The 24,659-nt window shown below is 45.1% G+C and overlaps 2 protein-coding genes across 2 annotated transcripts in view; one reads left to right on the top strand and one right to left on the bottom strand.

The window, feature by feature from the left end:
- The window catches only part of LOC141121776 (uncharacterized), a 427,874-nt gene that overhangs the window by 358,415 nt on the left and 44,800 nt on the right, over window positions 1-24,659 (top strand). The gene's annotated exons all lie outside the window — the stretch shown is intronic.
- LOC141121759 (uncharacterized) lies at window positions 3,581-19,507 on the bottom strand. The gene is made up of 4 exons (XM_073611481.1): window positions 19,332-19,507; window positions 19,118-19,215; window positions 18,857-18,998; window positions 3,581-4,791 (listed from the first exon to the last, which is right to left on the bottom strand). Exons 1-4 carry the CDS (start codon window positions 19,414-19,416, stop codon window positions 3,689-3,691), a joined length of 1,428 nt encoding a protein of 475 aa, XP_073467582.1. The 5' UTR covers window positions 19,417-19,507; the 3' UTR covers window positions 3,581-3,688.

Genomic DNA, 24,659 nt, shown 5'->3' with positions numbered 1-24,659 from the left:
CCACCCCCTCTACCCACTAACTCACTCACTGCCTAAGAGATTGCCAATCACTTCAAATACAAGATTGATGCAATTCGTGAGGACACCTCCCCACCCAACATACCTTGTCTAACAGCACATTCAACACTCTCCTCTTTTGAATTGGCTGCCACTGAAGAGGTTAAAAAACTTTTCTCAGCTGCCCACTTAACCAATTGTCCCCTGGATCCTGTTCCCTCACAACTACTATGGTCACCCTCTTCTTCTATCCTATGCTCCCTCACTCACATCTTCAATCTCTCCCTCTCTAGTGGCACCTTCCTCTCCCCTCTAAAACATGCGTTGATCACTCCCATACTTAAAAAGCCCTCACTGGACCCTACCAACCTGAATAACTTAAGACCCATCTCATTGCTCCCATTCACCTCTAAACTTCTAGAACGCTTAGTCTACAACTGTCTTAGCTCCTACCTCAGTGAAAATAACCTTCTTGACCCTTTACAGTCTGGCTTTCGCTCACAGCACTCCACAGAAACTTCCTTACTAGAACTCACTAACGATTTACTAACTGCTAAAACCAACAGCCAGTACTCCATACTCCTACTACTTGACCTCTCTGAGGCCTTTGATACTGTTGACCACCTGCTCCGTTCTTGGACCCCTTCTCTTCTCTATCTACACCTCCTCCCTTGGTCACTTGATAACTGCCCACGGCTTTCAATACCACTTATACGCTGATGACACCCAAATCTATCTGTCTACTCCTCACCTCACTCCTTCAGTCTCCTCTCGCATTACTAACTGACATATCAGCATGGATGTCGCACCACTTCTTTAAACTAAATCCCTCTAAAACTGAGCTATTAATATTCCCCCCACCCGTGCCCCCCTCCATGACTTTTCCATCAAAATCAACAATGCAACCATGAGTCCCTCCCCTCATGCCAGGGTACTCGGTGTAATCCTAGACTCTGACGTAATTTCAGCCTCAAATCCAATCATTGTCAAAAGTTTGTAGAATTCACCTCCGTAACATCTCTAAAATGTGCCCCTGTTTAACAAATGAAACCACCAAGCTCCTCATTCACTCCCTTGTTATCTCTTGCCTTGCCTATTGCAAAGTCGCACTCCTTAGCCTACGTTTCCACTAGTGAGACTCCAAAGCTGTGCAATCTAGAGTGCGACTTTGAGTGCAGCTTTGATCCGATTTTAGACTCTGGATCAAAGTCGCATTAAAAGTTGCATCAAAGTAGTGCAGGCATCTTTTCAAAGTTGCTGATTTTCAAAGGCGCATAGATGGGAAAAATATTATTTTTGACTGGACTTCCACTTGAAAGTTGAAGCCATATAACGGTTTGTAAGAAGTGTGTGTCTCTGTGTGTGCCGCCATGTGCTGCACTGAGCAGAACATACTTACCAGGCTTGCCTGTTCTCTGTCTCTCCCAGGCAGCTAGGAACCAAAACAGGAAGTTCTCCTTCTCTGTCTAAGGATAGGAGGGATGGGGGTGGGGGTGGGGCTGGGCGGGGCGGTTAGAATGAACAGTATGCATGCCTGTGTAGAAGAGAAGGACAATGTTTTCAGGAAGTGAGAGGAACCCATGCAGAATTTAGATAAAGGGATATAAGGTTGTCCCTGAAGAACAGGAAGAAGCTGATTGTCTGCCTTTAATTAGACTTTCTAAGTGACATAATCTGCTATACAGAAAATGAATAATGTCAAAGATAAAGATATTTTACATATAATTAATAGAACATTTTTGACTGGACTTCCACTTTAAAAAAGGCACAGCATGAGACCTACAACTTGATATAAAAAGATGATTTTATTACAAACATGTTAAAAAAAAAAAAAAAAATATATATATATATATATATATATATATCTTTCACAAATGTCCACTGGAGGAATATATCCTCTATATGTAATGTTTCCCTATATATCATACAGGACACCAATGACCATCAACTAATTAGGTGTAACAATATTCTGTATAGTCCAGAAAATCTTGTCCAACGGTTAACGCGTTTCCCTGAATAGCTTTTTCAGGACTGTAAGTGATGTGTCCCTCAAAAGCAATCATCATCAAACAGACAAACACAAGATAAGGTAAGTATATATTTATATTTCAATACTGTCATTCATATTACACACTTTATTAGATTATATATTTATAGACTGCACAGCTTACATCAATATGGGGACAAATGATGCTATCCACAGTCTGGGGGGGGGGGGGCGGAGTATAGGGAACCCAAACCAAGGGGAAAGAACAGAGTATGGCACACAGGTGAGAAATCTATAATATACTAAGTAGAGAGCATAGTTAATAGCAGCTCCATCTATATATCCCAAAGGGGGATAGGGGAGAAGGGGAAAGATTTACATAATCCACCCCTCCTTATACCTTAGTTACAAAATATTATTTCCAATATCTTGTAAGTTTCCTACATCAAGTGTTCCAGAATGTGGGTAGTAAGATGAACATCTACATGCATAAACAGGAGATTATTCTACAAAAACAGAGAAACCAAGATCTAGGCCACCATTGTATGCACATTTGTGATAGCTCACCCCATAAATTGCCACTTACATCCAATATAGATAATCAGCTGTGGGTTCCAATGTAATCCATGGCTATGTAGCAATATCCCTAGGGACCAATAATACTATATGTGACGTGGAATATACCCCATCTTCAGAACAACCCCTGCAACACAATGGCAATGCTTGCTACACTTAGGGGCTCCGCCAAACCAAAGACAGCATAGTGGAGACTCACCCTGTTATCCTAGGGAAAACAATAAGTGGGGTCCAGATATATACAGCTGGATATCCTGGAGGATAATATCTTGGGAAGAAGGAGGGAGGGAAGAGCTTTAAGATGAACAAACGCGCCATAACTGTACAGATGACGCGTGACACTGACAGCGCTGAGGAAAAGGAAATGCCAATAACCAGCATTTGTTTACATGTGATTGGACACAGCTGATCACATGGTAAAGAACCTACGTCATCAGCTCTTTACCACAAACGGTGATGCACAGTGTCCAAGGGGCACAGCTCACCACCGATCGCCTCGCTACTCACCTCCGTGAGCACACATGTTCAGCAAGATCGGTAGCATGTCATATGACGTCCTCCCAGAACGATAGCAGTCCCACCATCATTGTACTTTAGGCTGGGCAGGAATCAGTTAATATTGTTGGTTTAAATAACTTTTATCCTGCAAAGTCTACTGTAATTATTAGTGCATGAATATGATCTCAGGTACTAGTATGAAACTATTCCTGACAAAGGAAACTAAGGGATGTAAAGAAAATATGTTGGACAAATGTGACAAACATTCATCCACTCGTTAAAAATTCTGGCCATAATTTAACTCAGTGATTTCCTATGATCATCAGCTCCATCTAGTGGCCATAATAAGACATTTTGCCTCAATCAGTAAAAAAAAAAAAAAAAAAAAAAAAGCACAAATACCTCATGGCCACTAGATGGAGCCAATGATAATAATGCTGGTCACATTTGTTCAACTATTTATTTTTAAAATAGACCTCTAAGTGTTTGTGAAATCTTACACCACAAAATGTACTCAGCCAATGAAAGGTAATGACTCCATTTTTATTTTTCTCCTGCTATCAATGGCCAACACAGTACGACACTTCATCCATGTCTTTGGTGATCTCTGATCTCCTTATCAACTGTTTCTTACATGATGAAGATCAGCCATGGAGTATATCTGAGGTGTATATCAGGGTGTGCTTCTTTCCCACATGAGAGCTGTGAAAGATTGGACTTCACTGAAAAACATTTCCCGCACTCAGGACAGGAATACGGCTTCTCCCCTGTGTGAGATCTCTGATGTGTGGAAAGATACGACTTCTGTGAAAAACACTTCCCACACTCAGGGCAGGCATACGGCTTCTCCCCCGTGTGAGATCTCAGATGTGTGGAAAGATCAGACTTCAATGAAAAACATTTCCCGCACTCAGTACAGGAATGCGGCTTCTCCCCTGTGTGAGATCTCTGATGTGTGGAAAGACTGGACTTCTGTGAAAAACATTTCCCACACTCAGGGCAGGAATACGGCTTCTCCCCCGTGTGAGATCTCTGATGTGTAAAAAGATGGAACTTCCCTGAAAAACATTTCCCGCACTCAGGACAGGAATACGGCTTCTCCCCTGTGTGAGATCTCTGATGTCTGTAAACATGAGACTTCACTGAAAAACATTTCCCACAGTCAGGACAGGAATACGGCTTCTCTCCTGTGTGAGATCTTATATGCACCATAAGATGGGATTTAGAAGGGAAACACTTCCCGCACTCAGTACAGAAATACGGCTTCTCCCCCGCGTGAGATCTCTGATGTGTGGAAAAATCAGACTTCACTGAAAAACATTTCCCGCACTCAGGACAGGAATATGGCTTCTCCCCTGTGTGAGATCTCTGATGTCTGTAAAGATGAGACTTCACTGAAAAACATTTCCCGCACTCAGGACAGGAATACGGCTTCTCTCCTGTGTGAGATCTTATATGCACCATAAGGTGGGATTTAGAAGGGAAACACTTCCCACACTCAGTACAGGAAAACCTTTTATCCGTTGGAAGGACAGCACCATCCCTCACAGTCTGAGGTTCCTCAGGATAAGAGGAATACGATGGTCCATCTACACTGTGTGGTGCCGGATGGACATTTGAGGTAGCCGGGTTTTCTCCTGGACTATACTGTGTGATGTCCTCATCTTCTACTTTACAGTCTGGAGACAAAGTGAGACAATCCTCTGAGGTTTTCCTCATCTCCCGTCCATCTACTAAAATAGAAATAAAAAGATTATTACTAGACATGAGCAGATTGGTTCCCCTAAACCAGGACTCCGCCCACATCAGGCAGCTTTGTCTCTGAGGATCTTACAATTCCTATGAGTATGTTAAGTGTTGTCACCCCAGGGTGGCTCTGTGGACAACACAGTTAATGATATACTAATACACGTCCTAAAATGAGTATATATAGGAATTGGAAAAAATTTACTTTTTAGGCATACATGAACTCTTGTTAAAAAAAATAACAGTATTTATTACAAATCATTCATGAAAAAGACTATGACAAGAATAAAAAACATTTACAAAGAGAATGTGGTTTACCTGAACCTACATGGACTGGGTTGGTAGATAGATGAGAAGGTTCCTATGGCTTTACAAATGAACCCCTAAAATCTAGTAATATATATATATATAATTCTATATAAGATGACCCAATCATTTATCATACAGTAGTCATGTATGGAGGGGTTGATAGAGCCAAGCTGTAATAGATCTATTCTGCTTCAATATTCAAAGGGTACATTCAAAATTTGCTCGACCAGTTTTACACTCTGGACGTTCTTCTGGAGCTATATGAATATATGTGTAAAGAAGAAGAAGTATGAATTTATCACTGGAGGTGGGGCAGGCAGGTAACACAAAGACTTCACAGGGGGTTCCCGGTCACCATACTGGAGATCATTGGGGGACCTGAAAACTGCAGAGCCAGGAGAGGTGTATATTGGACATGAACTGATAGATATCTATTTGCATTAAAGGTGACCAGCTGAATGCTAGGTTAAGTACTATCCATGGCTCTGAGGGTATTACAAATAAATAAAAAGGCACCATTTAGTAATAAGTCATATAAACAGGTGTATAAATCTGCTCCCTTGCTTATTGCAAGAGGAGCCTACTTGCCAGTATATATGGCCCATGGCATGTATCCTACAGCTCCAGGGTCCCAAGGAATGACCAGGTCCTGCTTAAATGGTGCCAAACAAACCCTCTATTAAATACCCATCCCAATCAGGGGGTCCGCACACCATCTGGACAGCGTGTGATGCTCCTAGCTTGACCGTTCTTCCCGCACATGCGCCACCTAGGTCGGTCCATGCGCACTCACGGCCACTGCCGTACCCAGAAGTGGCGACCACAAAGCACCTGACAAGTGCAGGGAGGAGTGGCCACATCAAAAACAAGAAGGAGTCACCGAGTGGCAGCACGCCCTCTGGTGTACACCTCCAGTACCGCACACGCCACCACTCCATGGGAAATTACAGGTCTAAGTGGAGGACTTCATAGACGATCCAAACAGCCACAGACAGCAAACAGGGGGAACACAGAGTGGCTAAGCGCCCTCTAACTCCCTGAGTGCTGTGCACACTGCCACTCCATATAGGATACAAGCCCAATTGAAAGGCCAGGTGAATGGCACTGCCAACCGCATAACAGCCTCCAAAGGAGACTCGGGGTGTCCCCAGCCTTCATACCCTGGATGCCTCCCCCAGTGACAAATTATGTTCACAAAAGGTAAAACCTACACGAAAAAGATATAATGAATCAATGATGATAATAGTCATGATAAAATTAACGTTTCATATATACAGTGCCTTGAAAAAGTATTCATACCCCTTGAAATTTTCCACATTTTGTTATGTTACAACCAAAAAATAGGATTTTTATAACAGCTTACCTGTAAAATCCTTTTCTTGGAGTACATCATTTCCCATCCCCAGTTCCTCTGTTTGAGGGTCCTGGGTAATGGAAGGGGACCTGTCACCTCTGGGATGCAATTAAAGTCACTAACCTTTGCTTCAATCCTATCATAGCTGAGGAAAAAACCTCTTCAGTAATATAGACAGGGGCTGGAGTGTTGGAAATAGTTGCAACCTTTGATGGCCCTGATGCGCACTCTAATGCCGTGTACACACGGGCGGACTTTTCAGCATCAAAGGTCCGATGGTCTTTCCGACGGAGTAACGACGGACTCTCTAACGAACGGACTTGCCCACACATGATCACACCAAAGTCCAACGGATTCGTATGTAATGACGTACGACCGAACTAAAATAAGGAAGTTCGTCGGACTAGCATACAGAGCAGCGAATTTCTCAATAAGAACTGGGTCCGGCTGAGTTCCAGCGGAAAGATTGGAGACATCCGATGAAGGTCCAATGAAGCCCACACATGGTTGGATTGTCCAACGGATTCATTCGTTGGACCAGTTGGGTCGAAAAAAGTCCGCCCGTGTGTACACGGCATTACCGGCCACCCCAGAACTCTTAGGGGAGGATGCCATTGTAGAGATGAGTTTTAGGCTTTTTTGAGCTTGAAGGAGTCCCTCTTGAGACAATATTTTTTGGGGTGTTTCTACCTCCCCTTCTGAACATAGCCCGATGCACAAATGCAGAGGTACTACCAGAAGAAATTGCACAAACTGCTTGAGCAAATAGTGCAGCAACTGCCGCTGCTATTAATGCTCAGCCTGATGCTTCAGTAATATGCCTGTGTCACCACTTACATGCCCCCTTTTTGCTCGTGTCCCTCCAACAGCTGCAGTCAGCAAAATGGAGCCCTTTAAAAAGTACTCCCGCGTTGGATGTTGCCGCACGCTAACGCTGCGCTAAGCCACGCCCCATCCATATTCCCACTGCACCCCCCCTCCTCTATTTAAAGAGCATTTCCCTCATGAGTGTGGGCCTCCAATCTTACGGGATCGGCGTGTGAGTGGGGGGGAGGAGAGCTAGTGACAAACCGCCGTACAGAGGCGGCGGAGAGTGGAGCGGCATCCGCCGATCGTTCTGGCTTCCCCCTATCCAGGGAGAGGGGGAGAGCTTCTGCCCAGGTGGGGGGTGTTCTTTGTAAAAAAAAAAATCCCCCCTCAACATCTTACCGGAAGCCTGGGACTGCTAGCCGAAGGGAAGTTGGCAGCTTCTGCTGACGCCGAGCGATCTAAGGAAAGCATGACAAGGTACATGCTCTATACAGCCCCCAGTGGTGACTTTTAGGCATGACAACATTTACTTTTAAAGGAGACATTTAATAAGAAAATTTAAAATTCCTTAGGAATCTCCACTTACCTTTCCCGCTGCAGGGATTCTGTGTTAAAACCAACAGACCCAATCTTCACCCCTCACGGTGGTCTCCGTTAAAAAACCTTCAGGGACTGGGGGCCCCTTTTATCGGGGGATCCACACCCTTGGACTCGTAAAGCACCCCGCCAGGAAACGTTATGGCTGAAAAAACCAAAGCACTGGATCCCAGGGTCCAGCTCTCTAAATATAGAAAAGTGTTACTGGCTAAACCTCATTTCTTCCGCCACAAGGCCTGGGTACCATTCAATTCAGCCTAAAAAGACACTTTGAATGGATCCGGTAGCATAGCCTGCCCCAGAAAGGAACATTCCAGCGGAGCTCAGCACAGCACATCTTTACTCGTGATCAACATCTAAGACACTGGCAAAAAAACTGAGGTACTCTCAGTAGTGGGAGGGGTTATATAGGGAGTGGACTTCATGTCTTAGGGTGTGCCAGTCTCCATCACCTGAAGGTGGCCTATAACCCACATAGTAACTACTATGGCACTGTGTCCCGTGATGTACGATAAAGAAACGTAAATGTATTTTATTGGGATTTTATGGGATAGACCAACACAAAGTGGCACATGATTGTGAAGTGGAAGGAAAATTATAAATTGTTTTCAATTTTTTTTACAAATAAATATGTAAAAGGTGTGGGGGGCATTTGTATGGCGCCCCCCTGAGTCAATACTTTGTAGAACCCCTTTCTCTGCAATTTCAGCTGCAAGTCTTTTTAGGGCATGTCTCTACCAGCTTTGCACATCTAGGAGAGGGACATTTTTGCCCATTCTTTGCAGAATATCTCAAGCTCTGTCAGATTGGATGGAGAGCGTCTGTGAACAGCAATTTTCAAGTCTTGCCACAGATTCTCAATTGAATTTAGGTCTGGGCTGTGACTGGGCCATTCTAACACATGAATATGCTTTGATCTAAACCATTCCATTGTAGCTCTGGCTGTATGTTTATGGTTGTTGTCCTGCTGGAAGGTGAACCTCCGCCCCAGTCTCATGTCTTTTGCAGAATCTAAAAAAATGTTCTTCTAAAATTGCCCTGTATTTGTCTCCATCCATCTTTCCATCATCTCTGACCAGCTTCTCTGTCCCTGCTGAAGAAAAGCATCCCCACCACATGATGCTGCCACCACCATGTTTCACGGTGGGGATGGTGTATTCAGGGTGATGTGCAGTGTTAGTTTTCCGCCACACATAGCATTTTGCTTTTAGGCCAGAAAGTTGAATTTTGGTCCCATGATCATTGATCCTCTGTCTCAGATGTTGGATCGTTTTACCCACGTAAAACGATCCGCAATGGCACTGCATCAAATAGGTCACCCCTTTTGTATTGCAATTTGTGAAAAAACATGGAGTGAAAATCTCCCCATTGAGAAGCATGTAGTGGGTTCCCTCCGTATCCCAGGGGCACATGTCACAGCATTTAAAAATGCCTTTAGGCATTCTATTATGGCAAGAGATGGGAATATAGTGGCTCTGGGTTAGTTTATCCCGTAGAGAGATGTTCCTACAGAACACAATCTCAGGAGTAGATCGAATATATTTGGAAATAACATGGTCATTTATAAGAAGATGCCAATGTTTAGTAGTTGGCTCACTTGAGAATGTTGGGAAGAAAATGTAGTGATACATTTTACTGTGGAAGAATGGGAGTCCCTCATTTTTTGGGCCGTCTTATAGATCAGTGAGTTTCTGTCCCATGTTAAAGCTTTTTTGTATGCCCGAGTAAAGATTTTCTATAGTCACATGCTAGTAAACGTTGTCTAAGGAGGGCTGACTGTGGTTTAAAGTCACTAAATTTGGTGCAATTCCATCAAAGTCATAGATATTGTGCATAGGGAATGCTATGCACTAAGGAAATAGGGTGAGCACTATCCGCATGTAGAATTGTATTGTCTGATGTTTCCTTTCTATATAAATTTGTGGCTCGACAATGGTTGGGATCCACATATATCTGGAGATCTAGGAAAGTGATTTGTACGGGATGATAATTTAATGTGAATTTAAGATTGTAATTGTTTGAGTTAATACAATCCACAAACTCAGTTAGCAATTCAACCGTGCCTGTCAAGATGATAAAAATATCATCGATAAAACGGAACCAGCACAGGGCCTGATCGGTATATGTGCTTAACGTTTCACTTGCAAACAATTCCCTCTCCCATCCCCCCAGGTACAGGTTTGTGTAGGCAGGTGCACAACGTGTGCCCATAGCGACCCCCTGTACCTGGAAATAAGGGGTGTCTAAAAAAACAAACCAATTGTGAGTAAGAATGAAGTATAGTAATCTGAGAACAAATTCCCTATACTTCCATTGTGTATGGTCTAGTTCCCTAAGGAATGTCCGTGCCTTACTGACTCCCCGTCCGCGAGGGATGCTGGAGTATAGTGCTTCAACATCAAGTGTCACCAAAAAGGCCCCAGTTGGCACAGACATTCCCTCAATGCATCTCCTGTGTGTCCTTAATGTATGACGGAAGTCTAATGACATGTGGCATGTGGTAGCAATCAAATAATTCACTCCCTTTTTCAGTAAGAGACCCTATACCCGATATGATCGGTCTGCCTGGAGGGTTGGTCATTCTTTTGTGGATCTTTGGGAGGGCATAGAAGGTTGCCTCTCTAGGGAATTTGGTATTTAAGAAATCATACGTGTCCTGATCAATAAGTGGCAGGACCTGGTCATTCCTTGGGACCCCGGAGCTGTAGGATACCTGCCATGGGCCATATATACTGAGCCATGGATGGTACTTAACCTAGCATTCAGCTGGTCACCTTTGATGCAAATAGAGATCTCTCAGTTCATGTCCAATATACACCTCTCCTGGCTCTGCAGTTTTCAGGTGCCCCAATGAGCAAATTCATACTTCTTCCTTACACATATATTCATATAGCTCCAGAAGAAGCCCGTCCAGAGCGCAAAACTGGTCGAGCAAATTTTGAATGTACCCTTTGAATATTGAAGCAGAATTTATCTATTCCAGCTTGGCTCTATCAACCCCTCCATACATGACTACTGTATGATAAATGATTAGGTCATCTATCTATCTATATTATATATATATATATATATATATATATATATATATATATATATATATATATATATATATATATATATTTTAGGGGTTCATTTGTAAAGCCATAGGAACCTTCTCCTCTATCTACCAACCCAGTCCATGTAGGTTCAGGTTGAACTCTGGACTGTTTGGTTGGTCACTGAGACATGTTTTTAAACCACATTCATTTTGTAAATGTTTTTTATTCTTGTCCTAGTCTTTTTCATGAGTGATTTGTAATAAATATGTAGCACCCTCTACCTGAGGGTAGGTGCTAGAATAGGATTTTTCTAAGCTCAGGGTCCAATTGCAGGTAAATTTAGCCAGGCCTGTGCTTTAGGCTGGGCCTGGTTGTTTTGATTTGGGACTGGGAGTGTTTGGTATAGTGGTGGGGGTGACCACCTGTGCTCTTACTCAGAGGTGCCTCCCCTGCTTTCAGGCAGATAGTTCTGGAAGAGAGGTTGGACCTGAGGTTTGAGTGGCAGGCAGCTCATGTAAGGAGCTCTGACCAATTACCCTTTGGTATTGGCAGGGGGCAGGCCTCCCATATAAGCTGAGGTCACATGCTGCCAGGGAGGAGTTCTGATGGTGCAGGAAGAAAGCATGGAGTGTTAGGAAGTTACCACAGGGCCGCACCACGTGGTGGCACGCCGGGCGTGGAGGGGGGGATGGAGGAGCTGCTGGGAAGTACTGCTGGATAAAGGTCTTCATCATTGAAGTGGTGTCAAGCTTCTGTGACCGGGAACACAGGACTTGTACAAAGGAGAAGATTGGTGCAGAAGAAGTAGCAGTAAAGCGGAGGAGAGTAGATCAGCGTTCTGTGACCTGGGACACAGAACTTATTCTTTCGGAGAAGGTCAGTGTGAGAGAAACAGAAGAGGAGAAGCTATTGAGAGTAGTGCAGAATGCTGTGGTCAGGGAACACAACATTTATAGAAATGGACTGGCTGGGAACAGCAGTCCACCTATTACCATGTGTCAGTCCATCTGGGGGAGGTACCGAGTATCTCTGGCCTGGTGAAGCACATTGTTAATATCTTCCAAAAGACTGTGTGGCTGCTAAATTCACTGAGCCATCGGGGAGAGGTTGTGTAGGTCTCTGGCTCACGGATTTGTTGAGGCAACACCATTATGGTCTGCAAGATGTAATTATTCAGAGTGAGTGTTCCAGTGGAAATGAAGTAACAGTAATCTAGCAGTTTTGCAGTGGAGGATTTGTACAAGAGGGGAAGGAGCAACAGTCTGCAGCGAAGTTATGCAGAGGAATGCTACAGGTGCATCATTTCCAAAGCAAAGGCTCCCAGATAATGTCTTGCAATACAGTAAATGCTATGAGCACATCATATCATCCCTTTTCCCACCCCAGTTGTATTCTTGTATTCTTGCTCATTGTCTTAAATGATAGATGGGGGTCTGGCAGCAGGTTTATTGGCGGATTGCTAGTAACCAAGTGGTGATCATAAATACTGTTATTTTACAATTACAATTCCTCCCTCAAGGTAACTAGTAAATGGGTCCTCTGATCTCCTACCAGTTAATTTCTTTATTCATGGACCTTAGTCAGAGAGTGAGGACACAATGAGAACTGTCTTTTATAGGAGTGACAGTGATGAGGGGATTATAGGACGAGTGTCCCCACCCCCTCTATCACTCATTGCCATCTTCCCAACACAAGAAGTCCTGCACTTCCTTATTTAGTCCATGATTAAGTCATAAATAACAGCGGGGCTGAGCCCCACCAGAGGTCAGAGAGTGAGGATGGGGGGAGAACAACCAAGATGAAGACTGGACTGATCCTGACGACCACCATCATTGGGTTATTGACTCCTCCCTCATTATCACTGTTTAAGGTTCCAATGTTTGAGGATGTTATCAACATGTAAAAGTCTGTGCTCCAATCAAATCAGATAAAAAAAATTACCAGTTACACTTACCCGGTAACGGGTTTTCTAGGAAATCTTCCAGGACGGCACACCTGAGATGACGAGTCCCACCTGACATGAAACACAATCAACAACATGGTTTAAAAGGTCCCTCCCTTCCCTCTGTCCCTCAGTTATGACAAAGTATAAACCCACACCAGTGCCAGAGGGTACAACCAGTGAAAAAAACACACCACCAACAATTAGGGTTAGGGAAGTAGGTCTGCCGTCCTGGAAGATTTCCTAGAAAACCCGTTACCGGTAAGTGTAACTGGTAATTTTCTCGAGTCATCTTCCAGGATGGCACACCTAAGATGATAAACAAAAAGTTCAGGCCTACCTTAGGGTGGGACCACTGCTTGTAGGACCTTCCTGCCAAACACCAAGTCCTGAGAGGACAACAGCTCCACTCTGTAGTGCCTCAGGAAGGTATTTTGGCTCGCCCAAATTGCTGCTCTGCAGATTTGATCAATCGAAAAGCCTGCCCTCTCTGCCCAGGAGGTCATCAGAGATCTAGTTGAGTGAGCTTTTAAATGAGTTGGGACAGATTTGCCCGAATGCTCATAGGCTACAGTGATAGTCTGCTTAATCCACCTGGCTATGGCCAAATTAGCAAATGGTTTGATCTCCTGAACTCACTCACTCTTTCTAAATAGACCAATAGACATCTTCTAACATATAATAAATGAAACCTTTCTTCCTTATCATTTTTAGGGTTCTGACAAAAAGAGGGAGGAATAATCTCCTGTGACCTGTGAGAATCTGAGGTCACTTTTGGCAAATATAAAGGATCCTGTCTGAGGATTACCCTATCCTCCAGGAGCAACAAAAAGGGCTCTTTAATTTTCAGAGCCTGTAGGTCGCTAACTCTTCTTGCTGTTGTGATCGCCATTTTAAGAGAAAGAAAATGAACTGAAACTTGAGCCACTGGCTCAAAAGGCCCCTTAGTTAGGGCATCTAATACTAGGGATAAGTCCCAAGGTGAAAACCTGTTGGTTTTCACCGGGGTAACTCTTTCCCTAGCTGACAAAAATCTTTTTATGAGGGGTTTAAGGGCCAGCTTATTATCCAGAAATACTGACAAGGCTGCAACCTGGACTCTGAGGGTATTGACTGCTAAACCCTGGTCAGCCCCGTCCTGGAGAAAATCCAGGACCGCTGGGATTATTTGATGAGAGCCTTCTCTAGATTGAGCCCAGCGAGAGAAGACCTTCCAGACCTTAACGTAAATCTGTCTAGTGACTGGCTTTCTACTTGACAAAAGTGTATCAATCACTTTTTCAGAACAGCCCTTATGTCTGAGGATCTCCCTTTCAAGCACCAGGCCATCAGGGAAAGAAACCTGGGATCTGGGTGTAAAACTGGTCCCTGGTGGAGGAGATTGCGACTGGAGGGGAGATGGAATGAAGGAGCCACCAACCATCTCTTCAGGGTGGGTAACCATGCCTGTCTCGGCCATCAGGGCGCAACTAGAATAAGGCACCCGTCTGATCAGGATAGTTTCTGTAAAACCCGGGGAATGAGCACCAGGGGAGGAAACGCATATGCTAGGGCAAAATCCCAGTTTTGGGCTAGTGCATCTACTCCCCAGGAGCCCTGCCCCCTGGCCAGGGAGAAGAACTTGTGAGCCTTCCTTACTACTTGGAAGCAAACAAGTCTATCTCCGGCTTGCCAAAGTGTTGGCAAACTAGTGAAAACACCTCGTTGATCAGCTCCCACTCCCCCTGATGAAGGGGTTGCCTCCTGAGAAAGTCTGCCCGCACATTGAGGGACCCTCTTATGTGGACTGCCAAGATTGAGAAAACTGTTTCCTCCGCTTTTCCTAGAATTTCCTGGGTCAGCCTCATTAACTTGCTGGACCTTGTTCCCCCCTGGTGATTTAGATAGGACACAGCTACTGCATTATCCGAGAAAGCTCGTATGTCTTGACCCCGGACTTGGTCTCTGAAAAACCTTAATGCTTTTCCGACCGCTAGTAGCTCTCTGAAATTGGAGGAAGCCAAGCTCTGCTCAGTCCTAAGGACCCTGGGCGAAGAGATCTTCTAGATGAGCTCCCCAGCCCCAGGCACTTGCGTCCGTAGTTACATTCAGTGGGTCCTGCTGGTTCCAGGTCCGACCTCCCGCCAGGTTGAATGGGTTGAGCCACCAGTCCAGGGAGTTTTTTACCTCCCTCGAGAGGAATACCCTTATGTCCAAGGACCCCCTTCTCCCGTTCTAAGAGGAGAGAAGGAATCCCTGGAGCACCAGAGAGTGGAACTGGGCCCAGTGGACCGCAGGGATGTAAGATGAAATCAGCCCCAGAATACTCATAATGGTCCTCAAAGAGGCCTCCCCTCTCTCTTGAAGAGTGGACATGACCCTCTGCATTTTTGTAATCTTTTCTTGGGGAAGGAAGATTCTCTGGGTCACCAAGTCTATCCGGTAGCCCAGAAAAATCTTGGATTGTGCAGGATCCAGGGAGGACTTCTCCTGGCTGACCAAACAACCAAGAGTTTTTAGAGTAGACAGCACCCTGTCTCAGTCTGACTGGAGCTGTCCTCGGGTTGGGCTGTAAATTAGCATGTCGTCCAGATATGGGATCAAGACTATCCCTTGGAGGTGTAGAAAAGACACCACTTTGGCGAGGACCTTTGTAAAGATCCCTGGGCTGGCTGCTAACCTGAAGGGGGGTGCCCTGAACTGCCAGTGTTGGACACCCTGGTCTGTCTGAACCGCGAAACGTAGGAATTTCTGGCGTTTTGGGGCAATGGGAACATGCAAATAAGCATCTTTTAAGTCTAGTGTTATCATGAAGACGCCTTCTTGGAGGTGACTTCTGACCGTGTAAATGCTTTCCATCCTGAACTTTTTATACAACAAGTACCAGTTCAGCTTCCTTAAATTTATAATTGGTCGAAATTTGCCCGAGGGTTTCGGCACCACAAATATGTGGGAATAAAACCCCCGGCCAATCTGACCCACGTGAACAGGGGTTATGACTTCCTGTTCTGCCAGAACCCTGATACTCTCCAAAAGGCCCTTCGCCCTTAGGGGATCCCTGGGGAGATGGGTGAGGATAAAGTTTGAAGGAGGGGTGGACAGAAATTCCAGTCTGTAACCCTCCTTTACAAGACTTATAATGTAAGGACTCTGTGTGATGCCTTCCCATTGGGGGAGGAACCACGAGAGCCTTCCAACAACCTTTATGTTGGTGTCATTTGGACTCCTTGTTAGAGGATACGGGCCCAGAAAAAAGGGATACCACCTTTTCCCTTGCCCTTACCGAATCCTCCACTTCTTCCTAGGCTCCTTCTTGCCCTTGAAGCGGTCTTTTGACTGAGGGCCTCGAAAAAAACATTTCCCCCCATTCCTTTTGGGTTTTGTTGGGAATTTTTTGCCTTTATCCGATGATCGGGATAGGACTTGTTCTAAGCCTGCACCGAAGAGCAAAGAGCCCTCAAAGGATATCCCGCAAAGATGCGACTTAGAAGTAAAATTTCCATCCCAAGTTTTTACCTAAAGGGCTCTTCTAGCAGAGTTTAGAAGAGCTGCCGATTTGGCAGTTGTTCTGTTTCTGATTCTGTACTGTTTCTACCGCAGCGTCTGCCAAGTAGGCTACTGCCTTACCAATAACTTCCACTGAATCCAACACTTCCTTAGATTTATTTTCGCATGCCACACGGTCCAATAACCTACCAACCCATCCATCCTCGTTCCTGGTGACACAAGCAGAAGCCACTTCTGGACCCATAGCTGCAGCGTTGGCATCCCATGCTCTGCGTAATAAGATTTCTGACCTTTTAGCCATCTGATCCCGGATGTTTCCTGAATCTTCAAAGGGAAGATCCGAACATTTGGATACTTGCGCTAAAGAAGCATCCAAACGTGGAATCTTAAAGAATTTTTCTTCCTCCTCTGCCTTAAAAGGACATCTATGCTTCCAGGCTTTTAGCTTTAAAGCTTTTCTCTCCGGTTCTTTACATTCTCTTAGGATAATGTCCTTAAGAGACTGGTGCACTGGCAAAGATTTGGCCTGAGGTTTGCCGAGTCCCCTGTACAGTTTATCTTGTGCCGAGACCAGCATGAGGAGCTCCATTCTCCAGCACACAGTGGGATAATTTAGCGTCCCCTCCTGAACCATCTGCCACTGTCAGGTAGGAGGGGAGAGTGGGATGCAAGGTGCCTGGGGCTGTGGAGACCCTCACCGTGTCCACAGCCACCAGTATATCAGGGAGGGGAGGGAAGAAGGGGGAGGGAGGAGGTTGCTAAATCTCCCCCCAACACTGCCATACCTCCATGAGACATCTCTGAAAGGCAATGATCCCCCTTGGAAAGAGCAGAGCTCTGCCAGACTCTGCAGCCACCATTGATTGCCTTAATCTGACTTCCCAGGGGGAGACCTCGGTCCCAGACCATTGTCTTTAAAGAAAGAAAATAAACTGTTTTTCTGCCATCTTGTGGGAAACACAATCAATAACTGAGGGACAGAGGGAAGGGAGGGGCCTTTTAAACCTTGTTGTTGATTGTGTTTCCTGTCAGGTGGGACTCGTCATTTCAGGTGTGCCGTCCTGGAAGATGACTGGAGAAAATGTCCAGCTGGTAGGAAATGGGTGTAACAAAAGAGAATACATATTATGTGTATATATAGCAGTGGGTAGAGGGGAGAGAGCAGAAGTCAGGACTATGTAATGTACAACATATTGTATAAGATACAACAGATAGGACTATATAGTATCAGAATAATATACAACAGAGTATATAGTGCAGGGATCAGGAGTATGTAATGTACAACAGAGTATATAGTGCAGGGGTCAGAAGTATGTAATGTACAACAGAGAGTATATAGTGCAGGGATCAGGAGTAAATCATTCCCCGCATCTATTACCTTTTGTACAACCCCCCACTCCCTTTAGAATGTAAGCTCCACGAGCCGGGCCCTCCTGTAACTTCTGTATTGAATTGTACTGTAATTGTGCTGTCCCTCCTCTACATTGTAAAGCACTGTGTAAACTATTGGGGCTATAAAAATTAAGTATAATAATAATAATAATAATAATGTAATGTACAATATAAATTATACAGTGTAATGCCCCGTACATACGGTCGGATTTTCCGACGGAAAATGTGTGATAGGACCTTGTTGTCGGAAATTCCGACCGTGTGTAGGCTCCGTCACACATTTTCCATCGGATTTTCCGACACAAAGTTTGAGAGCAGGCTATAAAATTCCGATCGTGTGTACACAAATCCGACGCACAAAGTGCTACGCATGCTCAGAATAAATAAAGAGATGAAAGCTATTGGCCACTGCCCCGTTTATAGTCCCGACATACGTGTTTTACGTCACCGCGTTCAGAGCGATCGGATTTTCCGACAACTTTGTGTGACCGTGTGTATGCAAGACAAGTTTGAGCCAACATCCGTCGGAAAAAATCCTAGGATTTTGTTGTCGGAATGTTCGAACAAAGTCCGACCGTGTGTACGGGGCATTAGAGTCAGGACTCATAATATTGGTATTCAGTAATCAGTGGAAGATTAAATGTTTACATGAGACAAGTTGCAGAGGTCCCACACCGCTGCCTCCCATCTCCTGAGACTGCACTCAGTGACTTGGGTCTGAGACTATACAGACATATCTCTCCACCCGGCACAGTCAGCAGACAACAGAACACGTAATCCTGAGAGAATTGTTCTGTCAGAGATCTTGTCCTACCCGGGTATGGGGCAGAAGACCCAAATCACATAATCCAGGTGCCTAGGTCTAGTAACATCTATGATGAAAATGAACATTTTGCCGCCAGCTGAACCCCAAAATCTCCATAAATCCAGTCTAGATACATAAATTGTGTCTGCAGCACAGAGAAGGAAGATTATCCAAGAGAAATACAGGAATACAGGACGGGGAACACAGCTCAGGAAAGTGACCAGGGGATTACAGGCTGATATCACCCAGTCCCCACCCTACTCTGGACCAATCAGTGAGCAGTATGGGTGGAGGAATGTATTTAGTGTTAATGACCCACCTGTGCTGATCTCTGTAGGAGTGTCCTCCTCTATAAATGTCCCCGTTATTCCATCCTCCTCCATAGACTGCTGATCATCCCTCACATACCTCTCTTCTTCTTTTGCTTTAACCTCAAATTCTATATCGATTGGATCTCCACTCTAAGTCAAGAAAATGAGAGAGAATATCATCTGTAAGATATAAGATTTATTATTGTGACATCACATAAAAGATCCACACATTGTCTCTATACATGTATTATAAGTTCCGTCCCACCAACCTTGTAACAGTGAGGGATGGTGTGACCTTCCTGTGTGGAATCCCGGGAATACAGAGGACGGGGGGATCTCTCTGGTGGGTTCCCATTACTGGATCCATCTGTAGGAAACACACACACTGACTGAATACATTGTTTCTATGTGTTTATCAGATGATGGGGGGTCTAGGTGGACCCTCCGTACTGCTCTCTCCATTACAATAAAGTCTCCTCTTACCCGGTGATGTGAGGGGCGGCTGATTGTCCATCATGACGTCCTTGTAGAGATCCTTGTGTCCTTCTAAATACTCCCACTCCTCCATGGAGAAATAGACAGTGACATCCTGACACACACAATGATACAGTCACCATCCAGACACATCCCTTGTCTGTTACTGGATAATGTCCCAGAATTCCCAGCACCGCTTACCTCTCCTGTCAGCAGCTCCATCATCTTCTTGGTGACTTCTAGAATCTTCTGCATGTTGTGTCTCTCAGGTTTTAGGGAGTCACATGGAGGCACTGTGATGGTCATATGATCACCTGACTTCACAAGAGGAAATCTCTGTATTGAGGAACCAATAGGAATATCATGTTAGAATCCCAGAATCCTCCTCACCTCTCTGGTCAGGTCTGCGTTTTATTAATAGAGATAAAAGTGATGTCATGTGACCTCCCAGAATCCTCCTCACCTCTCCGGTCAGCAGGTAGATTATCTCCAGGGTGAGGTTTAGTATCTTCTCAGTCATGTGACTCCAGGCCTCCTCCATCCTCATTGGTGCCATCATCTCTGAAGGTTTCCCTGTAATATGAAGGTCAGTATATTTTTAAGCACTATGGTCCCCAAGTGAGGACAAATTTAATCTGGACAGTACAGTGTTTGCTGTGATTCTTGCAGTCTTGTAAAATTTGGCATCCTGGATCACAAATTATATTGTCATGAAGATCCTGCAAGTAACAGGCGCTCCAGGTTCCCTCGTTCACGATCGCGGGTGCCATTGCGCATGCGCACCTCTGTTGGCGCCAGGCGGGCTATTTAAACCTGCCTGTTGCATACAGTCCCCGCTGTCTGCTCTACAGCGTTTGTGTGCCTTAAACCCGATCTGTGACTATTATCTGTGAAAGACCCGTCTTACCTGTGACCATCCAGTTATCTGCCTGCACCTGATCTGGGCCTGTTTGTGACTACTCTTCTGCCTGCACCTCTGTACCTTTGCTGCCCGCCCGATACCCGACCCGGCCTGTCTGACTATCCATGTGTTGGTTCTATCTGTTCCTGGTTCCGATTCAGCCTGCTAAACTGATCCAGTCTGCTGAGCTTTTCCAGTCTGCTGAGCTGTTCCAGTCTGCTGAGCTGTTCCAGTCTGCTGAGCTGGGGCAGGATCAACACCAACGCTTGTGATGCTCCCTCCGGAACCTAGAATCCCCACACCTGAAAAATTCTCCGGTGATCGAAGAAGCTTCAGGGCGTTTTGCAATTCTTGCAAACTGTACTTCGCCCTTCAGCCACGAACCTTCTCTTTGGAAGTCACCAAGGTGGGCTTCATGGTTTCCTTGCTTACCAGAGACCCCCAAACCTGAGCCCACTGCCTTCTAGAACAGAAGGATGGAGTTTTGACCAACCTTACCACCTTCTTTGACACGATGGCCCAGCTATACAAGGACCCCCAGCTTTCAGCGACTGCAGAAGCTGCACTGCATACCCTTCAGCAAGGACGCAGGACAGCAGAGGATTACGTGGCTGAATTTAAGCGGTGGAGCGCAGATACGAACTGGAACGATGCTGCTCTCCGCCATCAGTTCCGCATGGGACTCTCTGATTCTCTGAAAGACGAACTGGCTATAGTTGGTATACCACAGACTTTGAATGCGCTGATTGATTTAGCCATACAGATTGATCGATGCCTGAGGGAATGAAGGGCTGAGAGAGCTACTGGTTTTTCTCGTCCAACCTGGATGCTTCCAAGGGTTCCAAGTCACCTGCACCCGGTACCATCTGCGCAACCAGTTTCTACGCCTGACGCACCTGAGCCTATGCAGCTTGGGGTCCTTCATCCTTCTCTTCCTATTGTTTCCCGTAACCCTCGGTATGCCTTGGCTACAAGCCCACAATCCTGCCACCAACTGGGCCACAGGGGAATTTACCTTCTCTTCACCTTACTGCCAGCAGTTCTGTGGCCCTCACAATCCTCAGGGGCCATCTACACTGCTATGCCTGGACTCAGAAGCTGGAATACATCAATCTATTCCAGAAGCCTACCATGACTTCCTTGACTAGTTCAGTAAACAAGAAGCAGAGGCTCTACCACCTCATGGAGCCTACGACTGCCCCATTGAACTGTTTCCCGGAGCTGAAATTCCATTTGGTAGGATTTTTTCTTTAACAGAGGTAGAACAAGGGGCGCTAAAAGAATACATTGAGGAGAACCTGAAGAAAGGGTTTATTTACCCGTCCACATCTCCAGCAGGCGCGGGCATCTTTTTCATTGAAAAGAAAGACCATACCCTTCAACCTTGCATGGACTACCGCAAATTAAATAAAATTACAGTAAAAAAAATTATCCTCTCCCCTTGGTACCAGAGTTATTTAAAAAAATAGGAGCCGCTGCTAATTTTACCAAACTCGATCTCCGTGGAGCCTATAATCTGATCCGTATCAAGGACGGGGATGAGTGGAAGACTGCATTCCGTACCCGATTTGGGCACTTTGAGTACTTGGTAATGCCCTTCGGGTTGTGCAATGCCCCTGCCATTTTTCAATACTTTATTAATGATGTTCTTCGGGACTTTTTGGACTTATTTGTTATCGTCTACCTAGACGATATTCTATTTTTTTTTTCTTCCCTTGAATCCCACCGCAGTCATGTCAGAAGTGCGTTGGCCCGGCTTCGACAACACGGCTTGTATGCGAAAGTTGAAAAGTGTGAATTCGAGCAGGAAAGTATACAGTTTTTGGGATGAATTTCCAGCAAGGGCATCAAGATGGACCCCCAGAAGATTGCTGCAATCCTGGACTGGCTATCGCAAATTTATCAGAGGGTTCTCGGCCATTATTACACCAATCACTCAATTAACCAAACAGGGAACCCACTTCCATTGGTCCCCTGAGGCCCAAAGAGCCTTTGAGGCCCTCAAAGGGCTCTTTACCACCGCCTCTGTTTTGAGACATCCAGATTTCTCTCTTCCATTTGTTTTTGAGGTGGACGCATCCGAAATTGCTGTAGGGGCAATATTGTCCCAAAGACAAGGAACCAGGGCCCTGCTTCACCCAGTAGCCTTCTTCTCACCTAAACTATCAACAGCAAAGAAGAACTAAGACGTGAGGGATCTGGAGTTGTTGGCGATAAAATCTGTGCTGGAAGACCGTTGTTCCTAATTTTTACAGACAGTCTATTGACTGGAATGGTACCAGCTGATTGGAGAAAAGCCAATGTAGCACCAATATTTAAAAAGGGCCCAAAAAACATCCCTGGGAATTACAGACCAGTTAACCTAACATCAATAGTATGTAAACTCTTGGAGGGGATGATAAAGGACTATATACAAGATTTTAGTAATAAGAATGATATCATTAGCAGTAATCAGCATGGATTCATGAAGAATCGTTCTTGCCAAACCAATCTATTAACCTTCTATGAGGAGGTGAGTTGCCATCTAGATAAAGGAAGGCCCGTAGACGTGGTGTATCTGGATTTTGCAAAAGCATTTGACACAGTTCCCCACAAAATAAGGTGCGTTGGCATGGACCATAGGGTGAGTACATGGATTGAAAACTGGCTACAAGGGCGTGTTCAGAGGGTGGTGATAAATGGGGAGTACTCAGAATGGTCAGGGGTGGGTAGTGGGGTTCCCCAGGGTTCTGTGCTGGGACCAATCCTATTTAATTTGTTCATAAACGACCTGGAGGATGGGATAAACAGTTCAATCTCTGTATTTGCAGACGATACTAAGCTAAGCAGGGCAATAACTTCTCCGCAGGATGTGGAAATCTTGCAAAAAGACCTGAACAAATTAATGGGGTGGGCGACTACATGGCAAATGAGTTTCAATGTAGAAAAATGCAAAATAATGCATTTGGGTGGCAAAAATATGAATGCAATCTATAGACTGGGGGGAGAACCTCTGGGGGAATCTAGGATGGAAAAGGACCTGGGGGTCCTAGTAGATGATAGGCTCAGCAATGGCATGCAATGCCAAGCTGCTGCTAATAAAGCAAACAGAATATTGGCATGCATTAAAAGGGGGATCAACTCCAGAGATAAAACGATAATTCTCCCGCTCTACAAGACTCTGGTCCGGCCGCACCTGGAGTATGCTGTCCAGTTCTGGGCACCAGTCCTCAGGAGGGATGTACTGGAAATGGAGCGAGTACAAAGAAGGGCAACAAAGCTAATAAAGGGTCTGGAGGATCTTAGTTATGAGGAAAGGTTGCGAGCACTGAACTTATTCTCTCTGGAGAAGAGACGCTTGAGAGGGGATATGATTTCAATTTACAAATACTGTACTGGTGACCCCACAATAGGGATAAAACTTTTTCGCAGAAGAGAGTTTAATAAGACTCGTGGTCACTCATTACAATTAGAAGAAAAGAGGTTTAACCTTAAACTACGTAGAGGGTTCTTTACTGTAAGAGCAGCAAGGATGTGGAATTCCCTTCCACAGGCGGTGGTCTCAGCGGGGAGCATTGATAGCTTCAAGAAACTATTAGATAATCACCTGAATGACCGCAACATACAGGGATATGTAATGTAATACTGACACATAATCACACACATAGGTTGGACTTGATGGACTTGCGTCTTTTTTCAACCTCACCTACTATGTAACTATGTAAGAATGGCGCTATCTACTGGAAGGAGCTGCCCATCCAATTCTGATATTCACCAACCACAAGAACCTAGAATACTTGAGATCTGCAAAGAGATTGAAGCCACGACAAGCCAGGTGGACGCTCTTTTTCTCCAGGTTTTCTTTCCATGTCACGTATCGCCTAGGCTCCAAAAACACTAAGCCTGACACTTTGTCCTGGATCTTCCACAAATCCAAAGAAATCTCTCCTTCTGATACCATCCTCGCTCCTGGAAATTATCTCCTGCTTCAGGAAGACCTACTTTTCCAACTCAAACAAGCTTCTGCAGGGCAGACGCTTCCTTCTGAACCAGAACTGCAGGTCAGAGATAGATTGCTTTGGCACGAGAACAAGATCTACATTCCCGAAGGCCTACGAGTATCTGTTTTAGAACTTTGTCACAACCATGCACTAGCCGTTGAGCTACCCCCGGCAGAAGATCATACCACTATCTTCATGGTAGTTGATCGTCTGTCAAAGATGGCACACTTTGTTCCAATGAAAGGCACTCCCTCAGCCCCTGAAACAGCACAGGTATTCATTAAAGAAATCAAGACTTCATGGGGTACCAGCCAACATTGTCTCAGATTGTGGGGTACAGTTTACCTCCCGATATTGAATTATCATTTTCTTCCACCTATCACCCCCAGACCAATGGGCAAACTGAAAGGACTAACCAAACTCTTGAGCAGTATTTACACTGTTCTTTCTCTTTTG

This window comes from Aquarana catesbeiana, unplaced genomic scaffold (genome assembly GCF_042186555.1).
Source record: "Aquarana catesbeiana isolate 2022-GZ unplaced genomic scaffold, ASM4218655v1 unanchor229, whole genome shotgun sequence".
Lineage (NCBI taxonomy): Eukaryota > Metazoa > Chordata > Amphibia > Anura > Ranidae > Aquarana > Aquarana catesbeiana.
Note: the sequence above shows the minus strand (reverse complement) of the source record. Positions and strands in the feature narration are given on the sequence as shown.